General features: G+C 39.4%; 1 protein-coding gene across 3 annotated transcripts in view; it reads right to left on the bottom strand.

The window, feature by feature from the left end:
• Positions 1–19,823, bottom strand: part of LOC131134281 (leucine-rich repeat and fibronectin type III domain-containing protein 1-like protein) — a 144,032-nt gene that overhangs the window by 10,307 nt on the left and 113,902 nt on the right. Inside the window, exons 9-10 of one of the 3 annotated variants that reach the window (XM_058079380.2) lie at positions 7,346–7,983; positions 2,156–2,239 (exon numbers count right to left, since the gene is read on the bottom strand). In XM_058079380.2, the coding sequence (XP_057935363.2) occupies positions 2,190–2,239; positions 7,346–7,983 (688 nt within the window). In that variant the 3' untranslated portion in view covers positions 2,156–2,189. The remainder of the gene's footprint in view (positions 1–2,155; positions 2,240–7,345; positions 7,984–19,823) is intronic. The other 2 variants (XM_078792956.1, XM_058079381.2) reach the window with 2 other exon arrangements.

The following is a 19,823-nucleotide window of genomic DNA, read 5'->3' as shown; positions in this document are numbered from 1 at the left end:
AGATTGCTTATCATCTGAAAAACAATATTTAATATTTAATATTTAATATTTAATATTTAATATTTAACAATATATTATATTCCTCAAGACTTTTTCTTTCAATATTATTTGTTGAACAAAAAAGCCTTAGTTGCACCTTTAATGGATTACAACTGTGCGTTATTTCTGATAGTGGCCTCTTATACAGCCATGTAAATTCGGACACAGAAAAGCTAAAATCATGATGTCACCAAGCAGTACTGTTCAGCTAAGTACATATCTTTGAGTTTCTATGTGCTGGGGTCGGCAACCTGCGACTCCAAAGGCTCATGTGGCTCTTCAGCCTCGTTGTTGTGGGTCCCTTTGCATAGGTTTTTAAACCCAGAGTGGGGAAATGCAAGTTTTTGAAAATAATCTACTTTTTGGAAGTCCATGAATGCATCCTGGCTGTGTTCTGACTATTGACTGGATGAGCAAGGAGGGGGAAACTGTGTTTTGGGTTTTTGTGGTCATCATTGTATGATTGATATATAGTGAGAAATGAGCAAACAACAACAAAAAAATTGAACGCCATTTCCAAAACAAGCGCTCGACATTTTCTGAAATGTAGCAATTTATTTCAAAGTAAACCTACATGTGGAATAGCTAGTTCAGTCGAGCAGTGTTAGCCAGTGAGCTAAAAGAAAGGCTGTTGTGTACACTCACTGTTGTGTACACTTCATCAGGCATCGGCTAGTGATGTTCAATGTTGGGCCTTGTTGATTCCTTGCTTCCATTTTAGGTCGAGTGGTTACTGCACAGACCACATAGCTAGGAGACCAGGGTTCAATTCCACCCTCGGCCATCTCTGTGTGGAGTTTGCACGTCCTCCCCGTGCATGCGTGGGTTTTCTCCGGGTACTCCGGTTTCCTCCCACATTCCAAAAACATGCTAGGTTAATTTTGCGACTCCAAATTGTCCATAGGTATGAATGTGAGTGTGAATGGTTGTTTGTCTATATGTGCCCTGTGATTGGCTGGCGACCAGTCCAGGGTGTACCCCGCCTCTCGTAGGAAGACAGCTGGGATAGGCTCCAGCACCCTCGTGAGGTTGAGCGGTAGAAAATGAATAAATGAATGAATGAATTTTAGTTCCAAACAATTCTTGCTCGTGATGCCTTTAACAGGCAGGGTCATAATTGTGTGCATGGTTTAAATGAGGAAGCTAAAATGTCTGGTTATCACCCTAATTTGAACCAACGTTTAATGATTTATTAACTTTACTATGAATTTTTTACAGGGCTATTTTCAACCAGTATTTAAATATCAAGAAATCTATATAATACCATTGCGAGGGTTTCATTTTAATACAAACCTGCCAACATGTACAGATTTATAGTACTCCACATGCAATTTGACTCTTGAATATGCTTGTATTCAGACTACAACTGAAACCAGCTTGTATGCTCTCCATTTAGTGTGTACAGTACAGATAAATGAATAGATATTATATTAAGTATGAAAACATGTCTGTCCCTTGGGGGGGTCAGAACAGAAATAATTGAGAATCGCAGGCTTAGAGGAAGTCCGATGTAGGGCGTCAAAGATGGAGTAGTGTGTATTTTGTACGCCATAAATGTGTGAACATTAATCATGTTGATGGCGCACCCTCCTTTGCATGATATCATTGTCTTGCAAATGTTCAAGCACTCCTTTTGAATTTTTTTTTTATAAAGTTAAGCCAAACTTTTTAGCTGCTTCTTCCTCGTTGCTGTTCATGTCTTTTTCTTCCATGTTGGTGTCCTAAAAATACAATGAATGATAACATTTGCAAAGTTGTGACGAATAACTGATCCATATCTTTGGGCATCTTTTGTCAGAATGCTTTTCTTGTTTACTTTTTTTTTGCATGGAATTAAATAATAGTCTATATACTGTGTACTACTGTTATGTCCCACTATTTACGTCACTTTCACACCCTAGATCAGGGTTTACAAAATGTGGCAAGATGAAGTGAACTGTACTGCTTGGTCAATTCATGTGACACCTCAAAACCTGATCACATCATACACAATTATGTGTGAAAACGAAAAATAATGCCAATTTGCAAGATGAAAAGTTTTGGGTCGGAGGGAGATAATATTTTATAATGACTGAAGGAAATCAGGGGATCCAATCAAAAACATTTCAAGCATTACTCATTGGTTTAATCTCATTGTGGCCAAAAGGTGGTCAGATCTTAAAATCTCTCCACTCAACAATACGAGGGCGTCCATCATCTGCTGGTGGAAGCAGCGGAGAGACATGGAGAAAGAGAAGAAATCAGAGCTGGGAACAGCAGCAGAGACAACAAACAAGTAGAAAACAGTGAATAATCCAGACAGTGGGCGAAATGGGAAATCAACAGTAAGCGACAGCAGTAGAGTGAAAAAGACAGGGAGAGGCGCAAAGTTGGTGATGCATTCAGAGACATAGATGAGAGTGAAGAATGTAGCCGGGCATGGGGGTTGACACAAAAAGGAATACACAGAAACATGGGCAACAGGGTCATAGACGGGCCATGAGAATAAGAATCATTTTCTCTTCACCCAGACCCAAACACACCCTTGTGTTAAAATGAACTATTATCCTATCTTAGCTAACCTCGTGGGAGTGAGCACTGTTTCCCTTGCTTAAGGCGGCTAAATCTCACGCATTACATCTTTCAAATGCATTCACAGACCTGCAGGGTTTTTGGTGCCTGACCTGGAGTTTTTGTACACACACAGATTTCCACTCCACTTATGGGAACATTACATTGACTTCCCAGGGGGAACGTTTAACCTGTTACCCAAGGGATTGCCATAGAGCAATCTGTTTGTTTGTCCCCAGTTGGGAATTGTGTGCAAAGATTGCTTTCCTAGTAGTCACAGTATTTTTTTTAATTCATTTCCCCTTTTAGTTGGCTGGTATTCCATGTAAAACTATTAGCCCAACTTTATGCATTTGTTTTGATCATATAATTTTGATTAAGTGGTCTTTTACGATGAGCCAATTCAAGAAACAATACAAGCAGTGGATGTTTGCTAAATACAAGGATGAAGAGTCTTGAACCAGTCATGATGTGCTATATATATCACTATATTGACACTTACTATGGTACACATTATGTCATTGTATGGTCATATCGCCTCATAATTCGGTACGTGACAAAAATAAAATTAAATAAAAAAACTTAAACTATATTAGGAAAGCAGGAAGTGAACAAATGTAACAGTTACTGATTGTAAAAGTACCAGATGGAGGGGTAGGATTTAATAAGCTTTGCTTCTTCCTACTCCTTTTGGACATGTGGAACTGTGAACTGATTATGGGATGCACTCAATTGTAATCTGATGCATGTTCAAATGAAATAAAACCATTACCATACTTACTGCTACCTGTGATGAATATTTTTATGAAAATAAAAGTAATTAAGAAAGAGCCAGTGTTGGCAGAAAAGGTGGTGGTCCTTCAAAATGTATTTTTCTAGAGACCTTCATTCAATAATTGTTAAAAACACTTGTGGTTAATAATCGCAAAACTCTAACAAAAGAAGTGCTTTACATTCTTAACGATCTTTGAACATATCGTTTATCTCATTAACTACTGTTAATTTTTTTAAATGTTTGACAATTTTGGTGTAGATGTACCAAAACAGTGAAAATTACACATGTTATAACATCGTTAGTGTTCTCATTGTAATGTAACCAATGTAACCAATCATATGTAAAGCATTGCACAAATGAATATTTTAAAGTTTGAGTGCTACTTGAAGAGGTCTATTTCACAACAAATGTATCTTTTTTGGGGTGGAGGCTATGCCTTCGCAAAAGCAATAATGTTCTACGAACACCAAAACAAGCGCAAAGAAAAAAAATTCCATGCACATTAAGCCCATTCTCTCATGTTGGGTCACATGTCTGACAAGCGAAGGCCTTTAATGGGGGTCTTTCTTTGTATCGTTCAGCTGTCACATACAAAGAGAGCGCCTGAAGATCACATGATGTGAGTCACTGTATTTCTCCCTGATCAGATCAATATTTCCTGTCTCTGCAATGCAGCAGCCAGTGAAATGCATCACAGTTACAGCCTACAACCTCAGAAACCCTAACTGTCTCTCTTCAGACACACAGGAGCGTTACTCCTAAATATGGTTAGCCCGAGAAGTGCCAGCAAATGAGTAAGCAAAGCGATGCAAGGAACACAAAGGACATCTGTCACTGTTTTGTGCGGGGTGAAGTATCAAAATAATTGCTGTGTTTGTCTGTAGCTTTGCAAACAGAGCTTTGGGTGTTACTTTGACTTGACACTCTTCAATCAGTTTGTGCAAAAAGCAGGATATGGCAATTAATCAAGACTGTTGGGGAAATAGTGCTTTTACGCTTACTGTATATGGCGGCACCACAACGCTCAGTAGCAAATTCCTTGTCATGTTTTCTGTCAACGCCTAGTCTGTTGTAGTTGTAATGAACACCCCAAAGCCCTTTTCCTTTAGGGGGCCAATTTGCCTGCCAACTTCTCAAAACACACACTGAATTACATCTGCAGACATCCTTGCATATGACGAGAACAATTGGATCGCAACCCCTTTTAATTAGCCATCCAATTCATCTCCAAAAGTGTTAGAAAAAAATCCTCTTATGATATAAACCCAGACTGTGATGTAAGGGGGTTTAGGTCAAATTAAATGTTATAACGCTCACATTCATCCCGCAGGGTTCAAGAAGGTGAAAACTTTCCCTGAACTCGATGACTAAGCGGCGGCATTATCTCCCCTCTTCACCGTTATCATCATAAGGCTCAATGACACCTTATTTCAACCATCTCACAGAGGCCAATTGAATGACACACCAGAAACTGAGAAAGTTATTCAACTTCAGCTACTTGAGCCAGCCCTGTAAAATGGTGTCCGTCAATTAGTTGTTGTCATTTTCTAAGTGGATTGCGTTGCAGTTACAGGGTGCATGCACTGGAGTGGGTTTAGCAAGGTTTTCAGGGAAACTTCTGCTTTTGTGGATTTCCATAATTATGGCACCGCTTGCAATTTAAGTGGTCTTTCTATGCATGAGCGTGAAGCTCTTAACACACATTTTATTAGTCTGAGAATAGAATTTGCTTATACTGACTGAGTTGCTTAAAATTATGTTTTTATTAGTTCTGCATGTGACTATACTTTTAGTGATAATGTAGTGTATTTTGCAGTGAATCTACTTCAATCTACTTTAAGTTTGCACAAAACTAGCGTAATGGTACAATTCTTTTTATGGTCGATTAAAGGGACCATATGCAACTTGATCCAAATTACATTTACAATTACCACCAGTATTTGTCACCAATAGTGGTTTACAAGAACAGAAGAATGTCTTGTTTTCACAATTACAGGTTAAACTCCATAAAAAATGGTGAATTCCTGTTCGGGTCGAATAAAATAACGTTCATGGCGGTCAGTTCCACATCTGACAATTTGGAGTCATTCTGTGGTGATGATAAGGTCCACATTCAGTGATAGCTAATTTTCAAAGTTATATCTTGCCATGCTGTGAATTAGCTGGCAACACACATAACTCGTATAAACTTTATGTATGAAATATTTCGATCAAATTGCCAACCCTAGTCTGGAGTCTGTAAAGGCTCAGGTCCCGGTTTTGACTTATATTTTCTTAGGGATCCTCTGATCAGAGTTTTATGCGATGATTCCGATCATCCATGAGTGAAATCGGCTGATACCAATCACATGTAAACTGTAAATTTTCATACATTTTCAATGTATTTATAATTTTTTTCATGGGAACCCAAATTCCTTGCTGCGCCCCTGCTATTGGCTATATGATATGGAAAAAGGACCCATAAAATCCCCTTAATTTAGACATAAACAAATTTGACTTGTCCAAGAGAGCATATATCACTTGGAAACTTACAGAGGATGCGGCAACTTCTTGTATTGTAGCTACTTTTTGAGCTGGTGAATATACTTTATTCAAGCTTACATAAGAGATCTACGAGGAGACAAGCGTTCAAAAAGACTGAATGGAAGCCTCAAGCTCAAAAGATGTGATACGTCTGAAGCTGGAAGTTAACCAATTTTGCTGCAGCAAATTGGTTCATGACTATGCTGAACATTAGCCGTTAGTCATTTCTACTCCCTGGAACGGCCTCAGAATTTTTTTGGGATATGTGCTAAGATATAATTTGATTTTGATTCACGTTAGTGATGGTTGTTTGCACCACAAATGTTCAAACTTCCTTTTAATGTGGCCCACAATCACCATGTTACCCCTTTCTGCCCCTCTATAGTAAGCACACATGTTAGTTTACATTATTATTACATATTTCTCAGTAAAAACCGTCTTGTTATCTAGATTCTCACAGCCTTCTAAGCTGTAATTTCTCTAAATGCTACATTTCCAAGTCGTTGGTGTGGAGTATCACATTATGGCGATATATTTGTTGCATTATACTCTGGTTACCCAGAGTATTTGATACCTACAGCGTCAAAGGCAAACACACTAAATTAAGTAGCTCAATCAGTCAAGAGTTGGTCTTGGCACTGTTGTTTTCCCCTGAACTTTAATTGTTTAACATCCGACTGCATCCATCTCTATGGGAACAGTTAAGGCCTTTTGGTTCCTACATGACTACGCTCCAGTGCACAACACAAGGCCCATAAAGGCATGCCTGGGTGACTTTTGTGTGGAAGACCTTGGCCAAAATGCTGACCTCATGCCCATCAAACACCTTCAGAGATTGTGAGCCTGCGGGTCTTTTCAGTGACCTCAGTTAAAAATACACTTCGGGATGAAAGAAAAAAAAAAAGTGGATATTGTTATTACTCATATTGTAACTCTTAACGTGTAAGTGCAATTTGCTGCATTTAAGTATGCTCAGAAATCTGCCCAAATCCTCATTTATCTTTCTTTCGATAAAATACAGAACAAGTAGGCATAGTTCAGACATAGCTGCAAATGGTGATTAATCATAAATAATTATTTGATACTGTGATTAATCTTATTTAAAATGTTACTCATCAAAATTTTTAATCAGCCCCAAAATAAATGAAATTTCAAAACTCTATATGTAATGTATACATTTAGACCATGAAAAAAAAATCATGAATCAACCACCTGGAGACTTTATAGAATAGAATATCTATGAAGAGACCCTTTTTAAAAAATGTACCAGTGTTACTAGTGTTCCAATGCACATGGATGGAATACTTCTTATTCAATTTCTGCTGTCTGAAATACCTTTCCCCTCCCTTCCATCTCGTTAGGTTAAACTCCTCCCCGTTTATTTGTATCTGTTCTCAAGCCTTTCTTTCACCCTCAGCTGCCTGCCTCCACTGTCTACCCCCCTCGTCTGTTCACTACCTGCCAGTTCCTTGGGGGAGATGGGCTCTTTGGCAACAGATGGCGGTCTGCTTTTCATCTCAATGGCAACCCTGGAGCTGTAGTGAGACTTGGTGGGTGAGAGTAACTCCTCATTGGCTGACGAGTCAGTCCGTGCCATTATGTTACGCCCACTTGCCTCCTCCACAACCAATGCGACAGTGTCTCTCAGGGTGTTGCTAGGTGACACGGCCCTAGAGGGTCCCACTGCTTCGTCATCCATTTTTGAAGCAGAGCGAGGCAGTACTTGGGCCTGTCCACCGCCCCCCTGTCCATTGCTCTGCTGCCTTGGCACAGTTGTAGAAATGGCAGCTTTTCCGTGGACTGTCCCTTGGTGACTGTACACCTTGTATCTTATCATCAGGATAATAATAAAAACCAGAACAGACGCCACAATGATTCCACCGATGATGATGATCATAGTTCCGCCCAGGAAGTGACTGTGTAATGCCTGACACTGCGTGAACTCTGTGTCTGTGGTGAATGACAAGCAACCCAGAGGACGAGTTGCAGTCAGAGAGGTGACAACATCGTCGAATACGGCAAGGACGCAGAGGTCATAGTTTCTCCCGGCGGCGAGATCACGAACTAGAAAGTCGTTGGTGCTGGAAGGAATCATTCTAGAAAGGGAGAGACAAAACAATACGGTTAAATTTCTTTCTTAATAAAGCAGGCAGATTTCAATAAATAGCTGATCGTCTGGCCATCATTTACTACCTGGCCATCCATAAAACATCCATCCATTCATTTTCTATATGCTTATCATCACGGCCTATACCAACTGAATTTGCCCAAGAGGTGGGGTACACCCTGGAATCTTTGCTAGTCAATCACAAGGAACATACTAGAATAGACAAAATTATGGAACACATTGTTGTCAGAGCAGAGACCTGAGATGATGTTGCATAATTATTTTAAAGTTATTTTTACTTAATTTGAAGTACAGTATTCTTTTCATTTAATTAGCTACCTGAATGTCAGATTCAAACTCCTGTGAAACTTGTAAAAACACTTAAGAAATACAGAAGAGACAGACAACAATATTCAAAGTTACTCGCAGCAACATGCTGCTCCACTCTGAGTATGCAGTTCACACTCCTCTCTTTTTATTCTCTTTTCGGGGGTCCATACTACACGGTCGTGCAACTCTAAGGGGGGGGGGGGAGTCATTTGCACAAGCTGTATTTGTTTGTCTATGTGTGTGTGTGTATGTCAGAGTAATTACTTTTATTGTTTTATGAGTTCTTATCTTGACACATTCTTGCAGGATTTAACAGAAACATCTGCGGGTTCGCTGTTGGCGCATCCAGGCACCTCCAGGACCGGGGGGGTCACTGATCAGGGTCACAGGAACATTTCTTCTTCAGCACATTCAAACACTTTCTATTGTCTAAGCAAATGGATATAAGGGTGATAACTAATGCTATATTCATTCTATCTACATTTTATTCTTACACTGAATTCACAATTATTATTGTGTGTCCGTTCAAAATAGTTGGTTATCGACTGGCAGAATGCTGAAAAACATGCCCACAAAAGCCCTCGCTTAATGTGCCAGTCATGTAAACAAGCATGCTGAGTTTCAGTTAACTTATACTTGAATTGCTTGCTTACAGTCTATACATTTGCAGCAAGGACGTTCTCTAATGAATATGTGAGTCATGGTTATCATCTCACGTCATCACATTGTTTTGTCACTGCCTTAAGCATCTAATGCATACATTAACAGCCCCCCCCCATTCAACAGGGCTCCAGTAAGCAAGGCAATGCCATTTTTATGAGTTATATGAAAGAAAAGAGCTTTTTAAACGAATCATATTTTTGTCTGCTTGTAGCTCCCAGAAACAACATAACCAGACTATTGCTGATATTTTTCAAAGTGCTACATGGCAATGACTGAGTGCTCACACGGCAGTCATCATGTGATGTACAGTAATTTACACACATGCCCTGCAGCATTTGACCGTATGCCAAAATTGTATATATACACAAGAGTTGGGCATCTACTTTCAGCTGCAAAGTCATGTCTATTTGACCCGTTCAGCACTCCAACACGTCTCCTTAGGCAGACCCAAGTCAAGCCCATCTTATGTTCACATAAAAAGGCTGCTGTGTGTCATAGAGCCAGCACAAAAATGCCTTCTGTATTTGTCTGCTGCATTGCAAAGCTGTTATAATGTACAACCTCGTCTTTTCTTTTGGTTTTTGTGGCACACGCTGTCTTGCTTCGCCTAAATGTACTCTTACAGGCCAATACTTTCCAGGGGGAAATTAAAAAAAAAACAAAACAAAACAACAATTTCATCAAAAACAAACCTGTTCTGTCCTTTATTTCCCCCATGTTTCTGTTTGTCTTGTTTTCTCTTGATGTATAACAAGATGTCATATACACAAATTCACAACTGAATGATTCCCCCCTTCTGTATTTTTCATTTTGAAAGATGAAAGTCTCTGAGACCATTTCTCCCCTAAAGCGTATTTCACCATATTAATGTAAATAGTTTAAGCAAAATGACTAACAGCTTCCTTTTTTGAACTTCTGAAAATTACAGACAGGCAGATAGTTATTGTGTATGGGGCTCCTCTCATCTTTGCAGCGAGACAAACAAAATTATAGTTTATTGGGGAGGATGCATCAGGGAAATCAGGAAGGGACTTGTGTTGGTCATGTTAGTGAAATCGATAAAGTGCACGTGGGCTTGCGGATCAAAACACAAACTTGAGCATGCAGTGGCTGAAGTGTATTTTAAAAGCAGGATAACTGCTTAATAATCAGGAATGTTTAATGGGAAAATTGCAAGAGAATACATCCATCCATCCAAGGTTCAGGGTCACAGGGAACTGGTGCATACATATATTCCGATCTAACTTTAGCCTGGACAGGACGTCCGTCAATCACAGGCCACATGCACCACAAACCATGCACACTCACATTAATATCGTCACTGAGTAATGGCGGAACTGCTGCAGGAAAATCAGCAACTAGAGGATCAGTGGCGATATTGATTATATGATCCAGGGGTTACCGATTCATCAATCGCAATTGATCTTTGGGACTGTGCCAAAAGTCTCTCTAGGGTATAAGTCTAAGGACCACTCAAACCAAGAAAAAAACTTATAGTCCACTTATAGTCCATAAAATACGGTTTATACTATATATAGTGTGTGTGTAATTATATACAATACTCGTGTGAGGAGGATTAATTCAACATTTCCATTATTATTCCATAATTATTTACTACGACTCTGAATCTTACAAAAGTGTGTCATGACTTCAGAGAATACAATGACTGCTGGGCCAACCAGAAATACCCTACTGAGCCCATTTAACACTGCAATCATACTGGATGGTTATTGAGTTAATGAGTTCATCTTTGACACACTCATCTCCACACAAATGCACACACAATCAATTTATTTCTGATTGTAATTCACAGACTGGATACTGAGCTCAACTGCTAAATGATTATTGTGATACTTCTAAAATGCTTCATAAACAGTGAGCGGTATTTCGTCGCTCCTTGGATCATACACCCACGCGTCCATACAGCATGTTCAAACACACACACAAAGCATTGTGAGTCCATGCAGTTAAAAAATATAACTCAATTGAATATGGATGAATTAAAAGAAAATTAATCAGGTTTTGTAATGTTGTGATTGGATTGGTACTTTTGCATCTCCCGATGATGTTTTTTTTAGAAATATATTAATAAATCAAGCTGTTTAGTTGTGGAATACGGCTTATTATTAGTCCGAAATTATTGAACGGATTAAATATTGAAGTAGATTGTATGTATTGCTTGCATAAATTAAGGATTTTCAAGCATAAATATGGCTAAATGAAATAAAATACATTATTAATTCAGAAAACACATTCAAAGATGCTGTGAATGATATGTAGTATTGTACACTGGACACAAGGCGTCAGTGATGTTAATGAAATATTTTGTGAGACATGCCAAACTTTACTGTTTTTTTTCAGCTTTGAATAATCTGACAACAGGTTTAATAATCCTGAATAAAAATACATCATAAAAACCCAGGTTATGGTTGCTGCAGTAACCCACGCCAAGCTAAACCTGAACCCCCAACGTCACTTCCTGTCCGCCACGCACTCATCTCCCCTAGGAAACACATTTATAACAACACACAAGTCTTATTCATGTCTTAAATGGCTTATTTACTTACGTAACTATTTACTTATTATGTCTACTATATTGGGTATAAAGGTGACTATAGGGATGTTATTTCATGTTTGTAGGCCTCTAATAATGTAAAAAACACACATTTAGAATAATGTAAACAGGTTTTCCACGCTCTACCTATGAAAAGATTCAGTTTACAAATAGACAGTAGAATACTGTGTTAGTGTAAAAGTAAATTTTGAAATTTTTGAATAGACGAATAGATGCATAGATAGGTAGACACAAATTAAGCTCTACAGCGACTTGCCTCATTCAACTTTTGTGCCTGGGGCTTTTTCAATTTATGTTATTCTAAGTATATGCAGCCTCATAAAAATTCTACCATTGCTGTCATTGTCTGGTGTAACCAACCGTATAGCTTTGAAAAATGCAGCACGATAAGTGATGTGCGTGTCAAACACTGTATGTATACTACACAAGGCAGACATTAGCTTAAACACAACACGGAATATATTATATTTAAAATGTATGTTACGTTTTGTGCAACATAATTGAGCGGAATACTGGAGGGAAATAATGTATATGTACACAAAGATGGTATTCATGTGTGGTCAAAAAGTACAAGGGAAAATCCCCACGCGAGAACTTTACTTTACTATAATGTGTGCCATACATTATTGTATTCATACGCATATAGTAGAATGCATCCACACTGAAAGAACTGATTGACTATTTGCAGACAATCTGAACAAACACAACCCCGCAGATTACACAACAGCTTTTTCAAATAAAAATGTAAATTAAATTAATTAAATTATAAGGTAGGAATGTATATACAGTTTGTGTACTGTGTATGTGCTTAAGTGATCCTTGAGACTTTATTCGTTAATTTCTTTAATGATCGGTGTGAAGTTAGTGATTCATGCAAACAGGGAAACAATCTGTCAGCCTTGTTGACTGTATTTTTCTCTAAAGCACCACGTTCAGTACTACAAGAAATTTTCTAACCGACTTTATATCACCAGCCAAACCAGCCAAAGCAAGCAGATGAAAAAAAAACAACAAAAAACACAGTCAGTGACTGATGCACAATCGTGCCTGATGTTTTGTGAAATGCACCGTGTACATGAGGAAACAAGTTTAAGATTGTAAGGTGCATACTGCAATGTATTGAGAGGGGTGTAATATTTTAGCACACTTATTTCACCCACAAATGCAGAATGCTTGATGCCGCTTTGTGCTACTGTGCAAGTGCACCTCATGCTGTGACCAGTTAATGCAGGTTACTGTGTGTGACTGGCCAATCACAGAGCGTGGAGCGTGAATACATAATGAGCATTTTCTTTAAACATGAATATGGATAATGGCGAGATGTACTCGTTTCATACTCATATCCGGGCAAAAATGCATTATCCGTAACGGACACTCTTTTATAACGAGTATCATCCTCATTAAATAGACTATTCTTTTTCCTATTTCATAATTCCAATATATTTCATCACTTCTGATGTCAATTCATGAGAATTATCACTGCTTCCATTCGTCTCAATTACCACCACCCTCCAGGCTTTTTTCCTGAGAGACAATTTTTGTGTAGCAAATGAGGAATATCATTTGTCAATGTCCTCTCTTTTCATCATCTCACAAACGGTTTTACCTAATAAGCTTTAAATTAATAAATCATCAATGTTTCTTTTCTACTTGGGTACGCCAAAAAAAGAAGAATGAGTGTAACGAGTGCTGTCTAACAGGAAGACCAGCTACAGAAGTCCTGGCTGCCCGAGACACATCGTTAGTAGGAGATTTAAAAAAATACTCAACATCCAGTTGCTACTGATGGTGTTTCACATGCAGTGCTGTTCCACTTGAGGAGATTAACTTTATGTTTTCCTTTTTATAACCTTGATTTTAATTACTTCACTACCACAGTGAAATGCCTACAGACAAATACTGAAAGCTATGCAACATTCATTCCCTGGACTGGTGGCCAGCCAATCACAGGGCACATATAGACAAACAACCATTCACACTCACATTCATACCTATGGACAATTTGGAGTCGGCAATTAACCTAGCATGTTTTTGGAATGTGGGAGGAAACCGGAGCACCCAGAGAAAACCCACACAGAGATGCTAAGCAGATAATTGAACCCAGGTCAACATGCTAACCACTCGTCCACCGTGCGGCCTCACATACTCTGTGTGGGCAGCATAAGTGCGGTCAGTTTCAGCCTAAGTGTGTCTGTGGTCACAAATGACATTAACATAAACTAATCTGTTATCAGTGTTTCACTTTCAGTGCGCTTGTCTCGCAAGCAGAGCGACAGGTTCGTTAGAGCACTTGTTACAACAGCGCATGTTGTGCACAGTCATGCCAAATCTAGCGTGTGCAAGCGGACAAGTGGCTGACATTTCTTTCCTTTCTGCATGTTAATGCACGTGCACAGCTCAGTGTGCATGAGCCTGACCTTTTCAGGCGATGTGCATTCAGATAGGTTGGCTGATGGGAGGAAGCCTTGTTTGTAAATACTGTCCATCAATCAGCTATTGGGCACTCAGAATTCAGACACACACACACACCAGCTGTCATTCTGCTACATTTAGAGCCCTGGGTTGTGACTGTTGATCTAAGCAGAACGTCAAGTGAATATTTATGTTAATATACTCTGGCTGTTTTTTTTTTTTTTTAATATTAATGTGCCAATTATTCAGTCCAGTACAGGACAGTGAAGGGCAAAGGTGCGGCAGCAAAGTCGCTGCAGCACACAAAGTTTGGCCACACATGATACTCAAATGGGTGGTTTAATTGCTGCAGTAACAGCACGCATAACATCTTCAAACAAGATGTCACCAACCTAAAGAATGTGACACTTAATCATCTAAATAATGAATTATTACTTTAAAAAATGTAGTTCACTCATGTCAGTGTCAATTTTGCGGAATCCACAGGGAAAGCATATTTTTTTAATGTTTTATATTTATGCAAGCTTTAATTCTGAAAATATTAACCCTGTAATTAATAATTCCGTGTGCTTGACTTGATTAGCGAGAATGTTTGTTCCTTTTGGACTCGACCCAAAGTCTTGTAAGGAAAGTTTCAAAACATGGAAATCATGAGGGGGATATCTTTGGAAAGTTTATTTTAGGCCTTAACAAGCACAACAACCTTTTTGGTGGTTGGCAGTACATAAAACTGCACAGAAAAACGATCAAAATGCATTTTATTCCTTGGTTGGGCATATTTGTTTACCAGAATCAACGTGAAACGTGAAAAAAGTAAATATAGCAACGTTACAAAAGTAAAACAATACTTATCATATAGCTGCAGTTTAATTTCGAAAAGGTTAAAGGTATGGCTGACATCTTGGTTTTATCACCTCTCCAGCACTTCATTACCGATACGAATATAGGCATCAAAATGTGGTGAAGTCACACCTCATGTAATGAATACACGTGTTATGTTTCTTTTACTGTGATGGCGCTGGATGCATTTCACAAATCGAATTATCAGACATCCGTATGCTAATCTGACTGACCTGTAATACATTACAAATAATACATACTTTACATACACTTTTTTTCCTAATTTCCACTTTCCTAGATCAATTTGTGAACTAAAAAATCAGCCTCTGTCAAGCATACTCCTCTTTAGGCATGTAAGACATGTCTGCATATGTCAATCATACTGTGGTGGCCGTTTAGTGGGTGACTCATGCCCTCCCGTTGCCCACCAAAATGATCTCTTACAGGATGATATCACCGTCAAACTCTACCTTGTTTTGTTTTGTTTTTCCAAAAAGAGGTATGGAATGCAGTGTTGGCCACTAAAACACACCGGAATGGATTAGTGGCATTGTTTTGTATGTTGTTTGAGATAGATGCATGATATTGATTCTTGATATATGGAGCGCATAGCACATGTTATCACAACACAACAACAATCTATCCATCCATCCATCTATCAATCCATTTTCTATGCCGCTTGTCCTCACAAGGGTCATGGGGGTCTACTGGCGCAGAGTCCATCTAGCCTGTTTATAAACAAAACATCCAATATGAGCTATTACTTTACAGTTTATCCTATCACATTGTTTTGCAGTGGGCCTGCTACCTCTCCATAATGGCATTAGACCCGGTGTTACTACGGCAAAAAAATAGTTCCTCATGCTTCAAGCTGCTACGATAACAATATTACTGTAACTTGGTTTGTTTAAGGGTCAGTTGTGTAAATGGGCCATTGTTGGTGTGTTTTTTTAAGGGCTATTATACTATTCGAAATAGGTGTGTCCTGTTACATACAATATTAGCTCACACGTGCTAGGTGTTTTTCTCGTGAATGTGCAAACAAATTGAAAGGTCATGTTTCACAGAAGGACTCCGTTTTAAGCATTTTGCTGCTTTGCATTTCAGAAATCCAGATAAGGTACCCAGTATGAAAAGGAAATCAAATTGAATGTATACCACAGCAGGCCCAAGAAATGCTTCAGAGGCACTCTGGGCGATGCTACCATCTGGCATGGGTAAATTGGAACCCCTACAAATGTGGCAGTTAGCATAGATAAAGATGCACACACTGTGGTGCAATGCTTCTAATCTTTTTTGAGTGTTCTGAGTATGCAAAGAGGCTGTTATCTTAAATAAGTGGCAGGTCACCTATTCAACATGTCTACATTGGTTACCCATGCTCATGCATGGTCGCATTTTTTCACCATGTTTCCGTAGGGTGGGAAAACTCTGTATACTGTACTCTAGTTCACGACCACAATCTAAACATGTTCAAGTGAGGTCAATTGGAGATTCACAATGTAATTGTAAATGGCCTTTCACTTGTATAGTGCTTTTTGCACCTCAAAGGCACTCAATGTGCTTTGACACTGTTGCCCATGGATACTTCGACATAATCACAGCAGAAGGAAGGATCAAACCCACAACCTTTCAGGTTGGGGGATGACCACTGTGCTTCCCTATGGAACAAAAACGAGCTCTGAACAGACCGCATTGCCACCAGTGACAGCGAGACAAAACATGTAAACAAAGATGCAACAAACAGGCTTAATAAGGGATCAATCAGTTTGGCGTCGGTTGGCGTAGCCTATGTCAAACTGTCAAACTGAAGCCATTGAGGTTTTACAGGCTAGTATTGATTCTTGTGGCAGAACGGAACAAAGTGTGTGGTGTTGACAACTCTGAGTGACATAGCACACATGTGGGGCTTGCTGCCACAAATCGATGATCGGCTTTGAAATGCATTTATCAACATATGTCATTTTTTTTTTTTTGCAGACTTCATCCGATACTAATCAGTACCCAATTGTTTGGATAGAAGGAATATTTCCGTCCTTAGAGCACAGAAACCAGATTTTCTCAATACAGGTTTTTAACATTATTAGAGCCCTGTCCATATGAAATAGCACCCCTATAGTCACCTTTACACCTATGATTTGTGGAGTGGGGAAGCAGGAGGAACTTCCACACAGAATGAGAGGATAACTTTTTTCACTTGATGTCGGACATGCCATGGCTGGCAACATGTCAATGTAACATTACTGACGCATAGTGACCAGAATACTACGGTACATGTAACTTGTATTTCAATATTTTTTTTACTAATAATAGGCCATAGTCAGCCATAAAACAATCATAGTTTATTAATTGATAAATTTTTTAAACAGGGCTGCACGGCGATCGAGTGGTTAGTGTGCAGACCTCACAGCTAGGAGACCAGGGTTCAAGTCCACCCTCGGCCATCTCTGTGTGGAGTTTGCATGTTCTCCCCGTGCATGCGTGGGTTTTCTCCGGGTACTCCGGTTTCCTCCCACATTCCAAAAACATGGTAGATTGGCTGGCGACCAGTCCAGGGTGTACCCCGCCTCTTGCCCAAAGACAGCTGGGATAGGCTCCAGCACTCCCACAACCCTTGTGAGGATAAGCGGTAGAAAATTATGAATGAATCTTTGGAACAGCAAAAGCGGGAGTGATGTTGAAACTATTATGTAGTGAGGGTCGACTGTATATAAGGATATATAACTATGGTTGTTTATGATATGTTTGTATGTTTATGATATATGGTTGTTTTGATGTGGTTGTTCATTTCAATAACGAAATTGTTCATCGTCCACCTTCTCGTCATCCTCTCAACATCTGCATTAAAGCTACAGTACGGTATTTTATATCAACACAAAAACACCCCACTGTGTAAGATGTGTAACCCAGATGAGTTAGCAACTGTGAAACAGGAACTCTTTCATGCCTCTTTAAGGCGTTATGTTGTACACAGAGTGTGCCATTTTTAGTCATGTACATTTAAATTATTGTTACTGCATCTGGCACCTTACTAATAATAGTCGTGCAGTTGGTACTCATGGTTCGTGATGCAGGCTAACTCGGTGCTATTTTACAAACAGCTCCTTGGCTCGGATTCAATTGTCCATAGATACTGTACAGATGTGATATATGTTCCCCGTGATTGACTGGTGACACGGCTGGAATAGAAATAGAAATAGAAAATTGCACCTCAACTAACAGATTTAGATGAAAGCAGAAAAGCAAATCTCTCTGTGAGGCAGTTGAATGTGGCTAGAGGTGTGATGTCCCTAAAGACCCTCTGTGATAGACGGCGGTTGGGCATGGCTTTCTGCTGTTAAATATTCAAGACGTGTCAAAATAGAGGAGGGAGTGACTGGACTGTGGTAGTCAGACATCACACTGCCAAGAACCGCTTTGCACATCCCAGTATTGTTATGCATAATTACGTTAAATATAGCAGAGCTGCACACCTTGAATTAAGTAAATGTAAATCTTTAAAATCTGCCAGTGACGAATTTGCAGGGCCAGTAAACACTACACTTACGGGAAAGCATGTCATAGTGGGTGTGACTTAAATACAGTGTTTCAATAACTCTGTTGCCTCTGATTGCAAAAATGATTTATTGAAGTGCAACATTTAAGTCCCTCCCAATTTTTTGCCGTGATTGTGTAGTAGCTTAACTATAAGCAACATACATGCAAAGATAAGATAAAAATAAATACTGTTTTCTGGTTGGAGCCAAATGCAGTACTTCCACACTCACTCAGTACTGAGGACAAGGGATGGCTTCTATTAACTCACTAGAGTTAATAGTAATAATTATAGTCTTTACTAACAAGCCTTAAAGCTTAATATTCATTCATTCATTTTCTACTGCTTATCCTCACGGGGCGTGCTGAAGCTTATCCCAGCTGTCTTCGGGCAAGAGGCGGGGTCTACCCTGGACTGGTCGCCAGCCAATCACAGGGCACATATAGACAAACAACCATTCACACTCACATTCATACCTATGGACAATTTGGAGTCGCCAATTAACCTAGCATGTTTTTGGAATGTGTTAGTGTTCTTACAAAGAACACTAAACTCATCACACACCAACTTAACACTGAAGAGGTATAATTATGAAACCAGCTCAACCAAATCATTCATTTATTCATTCATTTTCTACCGCTTATCCTCACGAGGGTTGCGGTGGTGCTGGAGCCTAACGCAGCTGTCTTCGGGCTAGAGGCGGGGTACACCCTGGACTGGTTGTCAGCCAATCACAGGGCACATATAGACAAACAACCATTCACACTCACATTCATACCTATGGACAATTTGGAGTCGCCAATTAACCTGGCATGTTTTTGGAATGTGGGAGGAAACCGGAGTACCCGGAGAAAACCCACACGCACGGGGAGAACTCCACACAGAGATGGCCGTGGGTGGAATTTAACTCTGGTCTCTGAGCTGTGAGGCCTGCACGCTAACCAGTTGTGCAGCATAAAGCCCAACACTGAGACATAAATGTAGAAGTAAAGGTAATTGGTGTCATGAAGGATTTGCCAATTGCGTATTAATCTGGGTTAAAATTATCATAGAGACAGTACTGTTATGAAGACTTTACTACTGTTTCAAATCTCATCAAAGCTTTGACAAATAAAGATGTTTTGACTGGAAAATACACACCATGCTTCTGTCTGTCATCTCTCCTGCTAGCTTTCTAACATCGTCACTCCTCCCCCCTTCCAGCGCTCATGTTTGGTATCCCGCTTTGTGCCATCGGCATGTGGTCACTACCATGGACGCCGGACTGTTCCCTACCAAAGCATCCAGGGTCTTCTCATGTTTTATTTACTTCTGGTATCCTTTGTGTTTTGAGTTCCTGTACTTTTCTATCTTGTACCTTGGAGTGAATATTTTGTGTTTCGGTCTCTGAACCTCTGCCCAGTACATTTTTTACTGGTGCATGAGTTTTGATGTCATTCCCTCCTTTGCTGTCGCATTGCTTTTCCATGTCTTA

Source organism: Doryrhamphus excisus, linkage group LG8 (assembly GCF_037039965.1).
Source record: "Doryrhamphus excisus strain RoL-2023G ecotype Guam linkage group LG8, RoL_Dexc_Guam_v1.1, whole genome shotgun sequence".
NCBI lineage: Eukaryota > Metazoa > Chordata > Actinopteri > Syngnathiformes > Syngnathidae > Doryrhamphus > Doryrhamphus excisus.
This window is presented reverse-complemented; position numbering and strand designations above follow the sequence as displayed.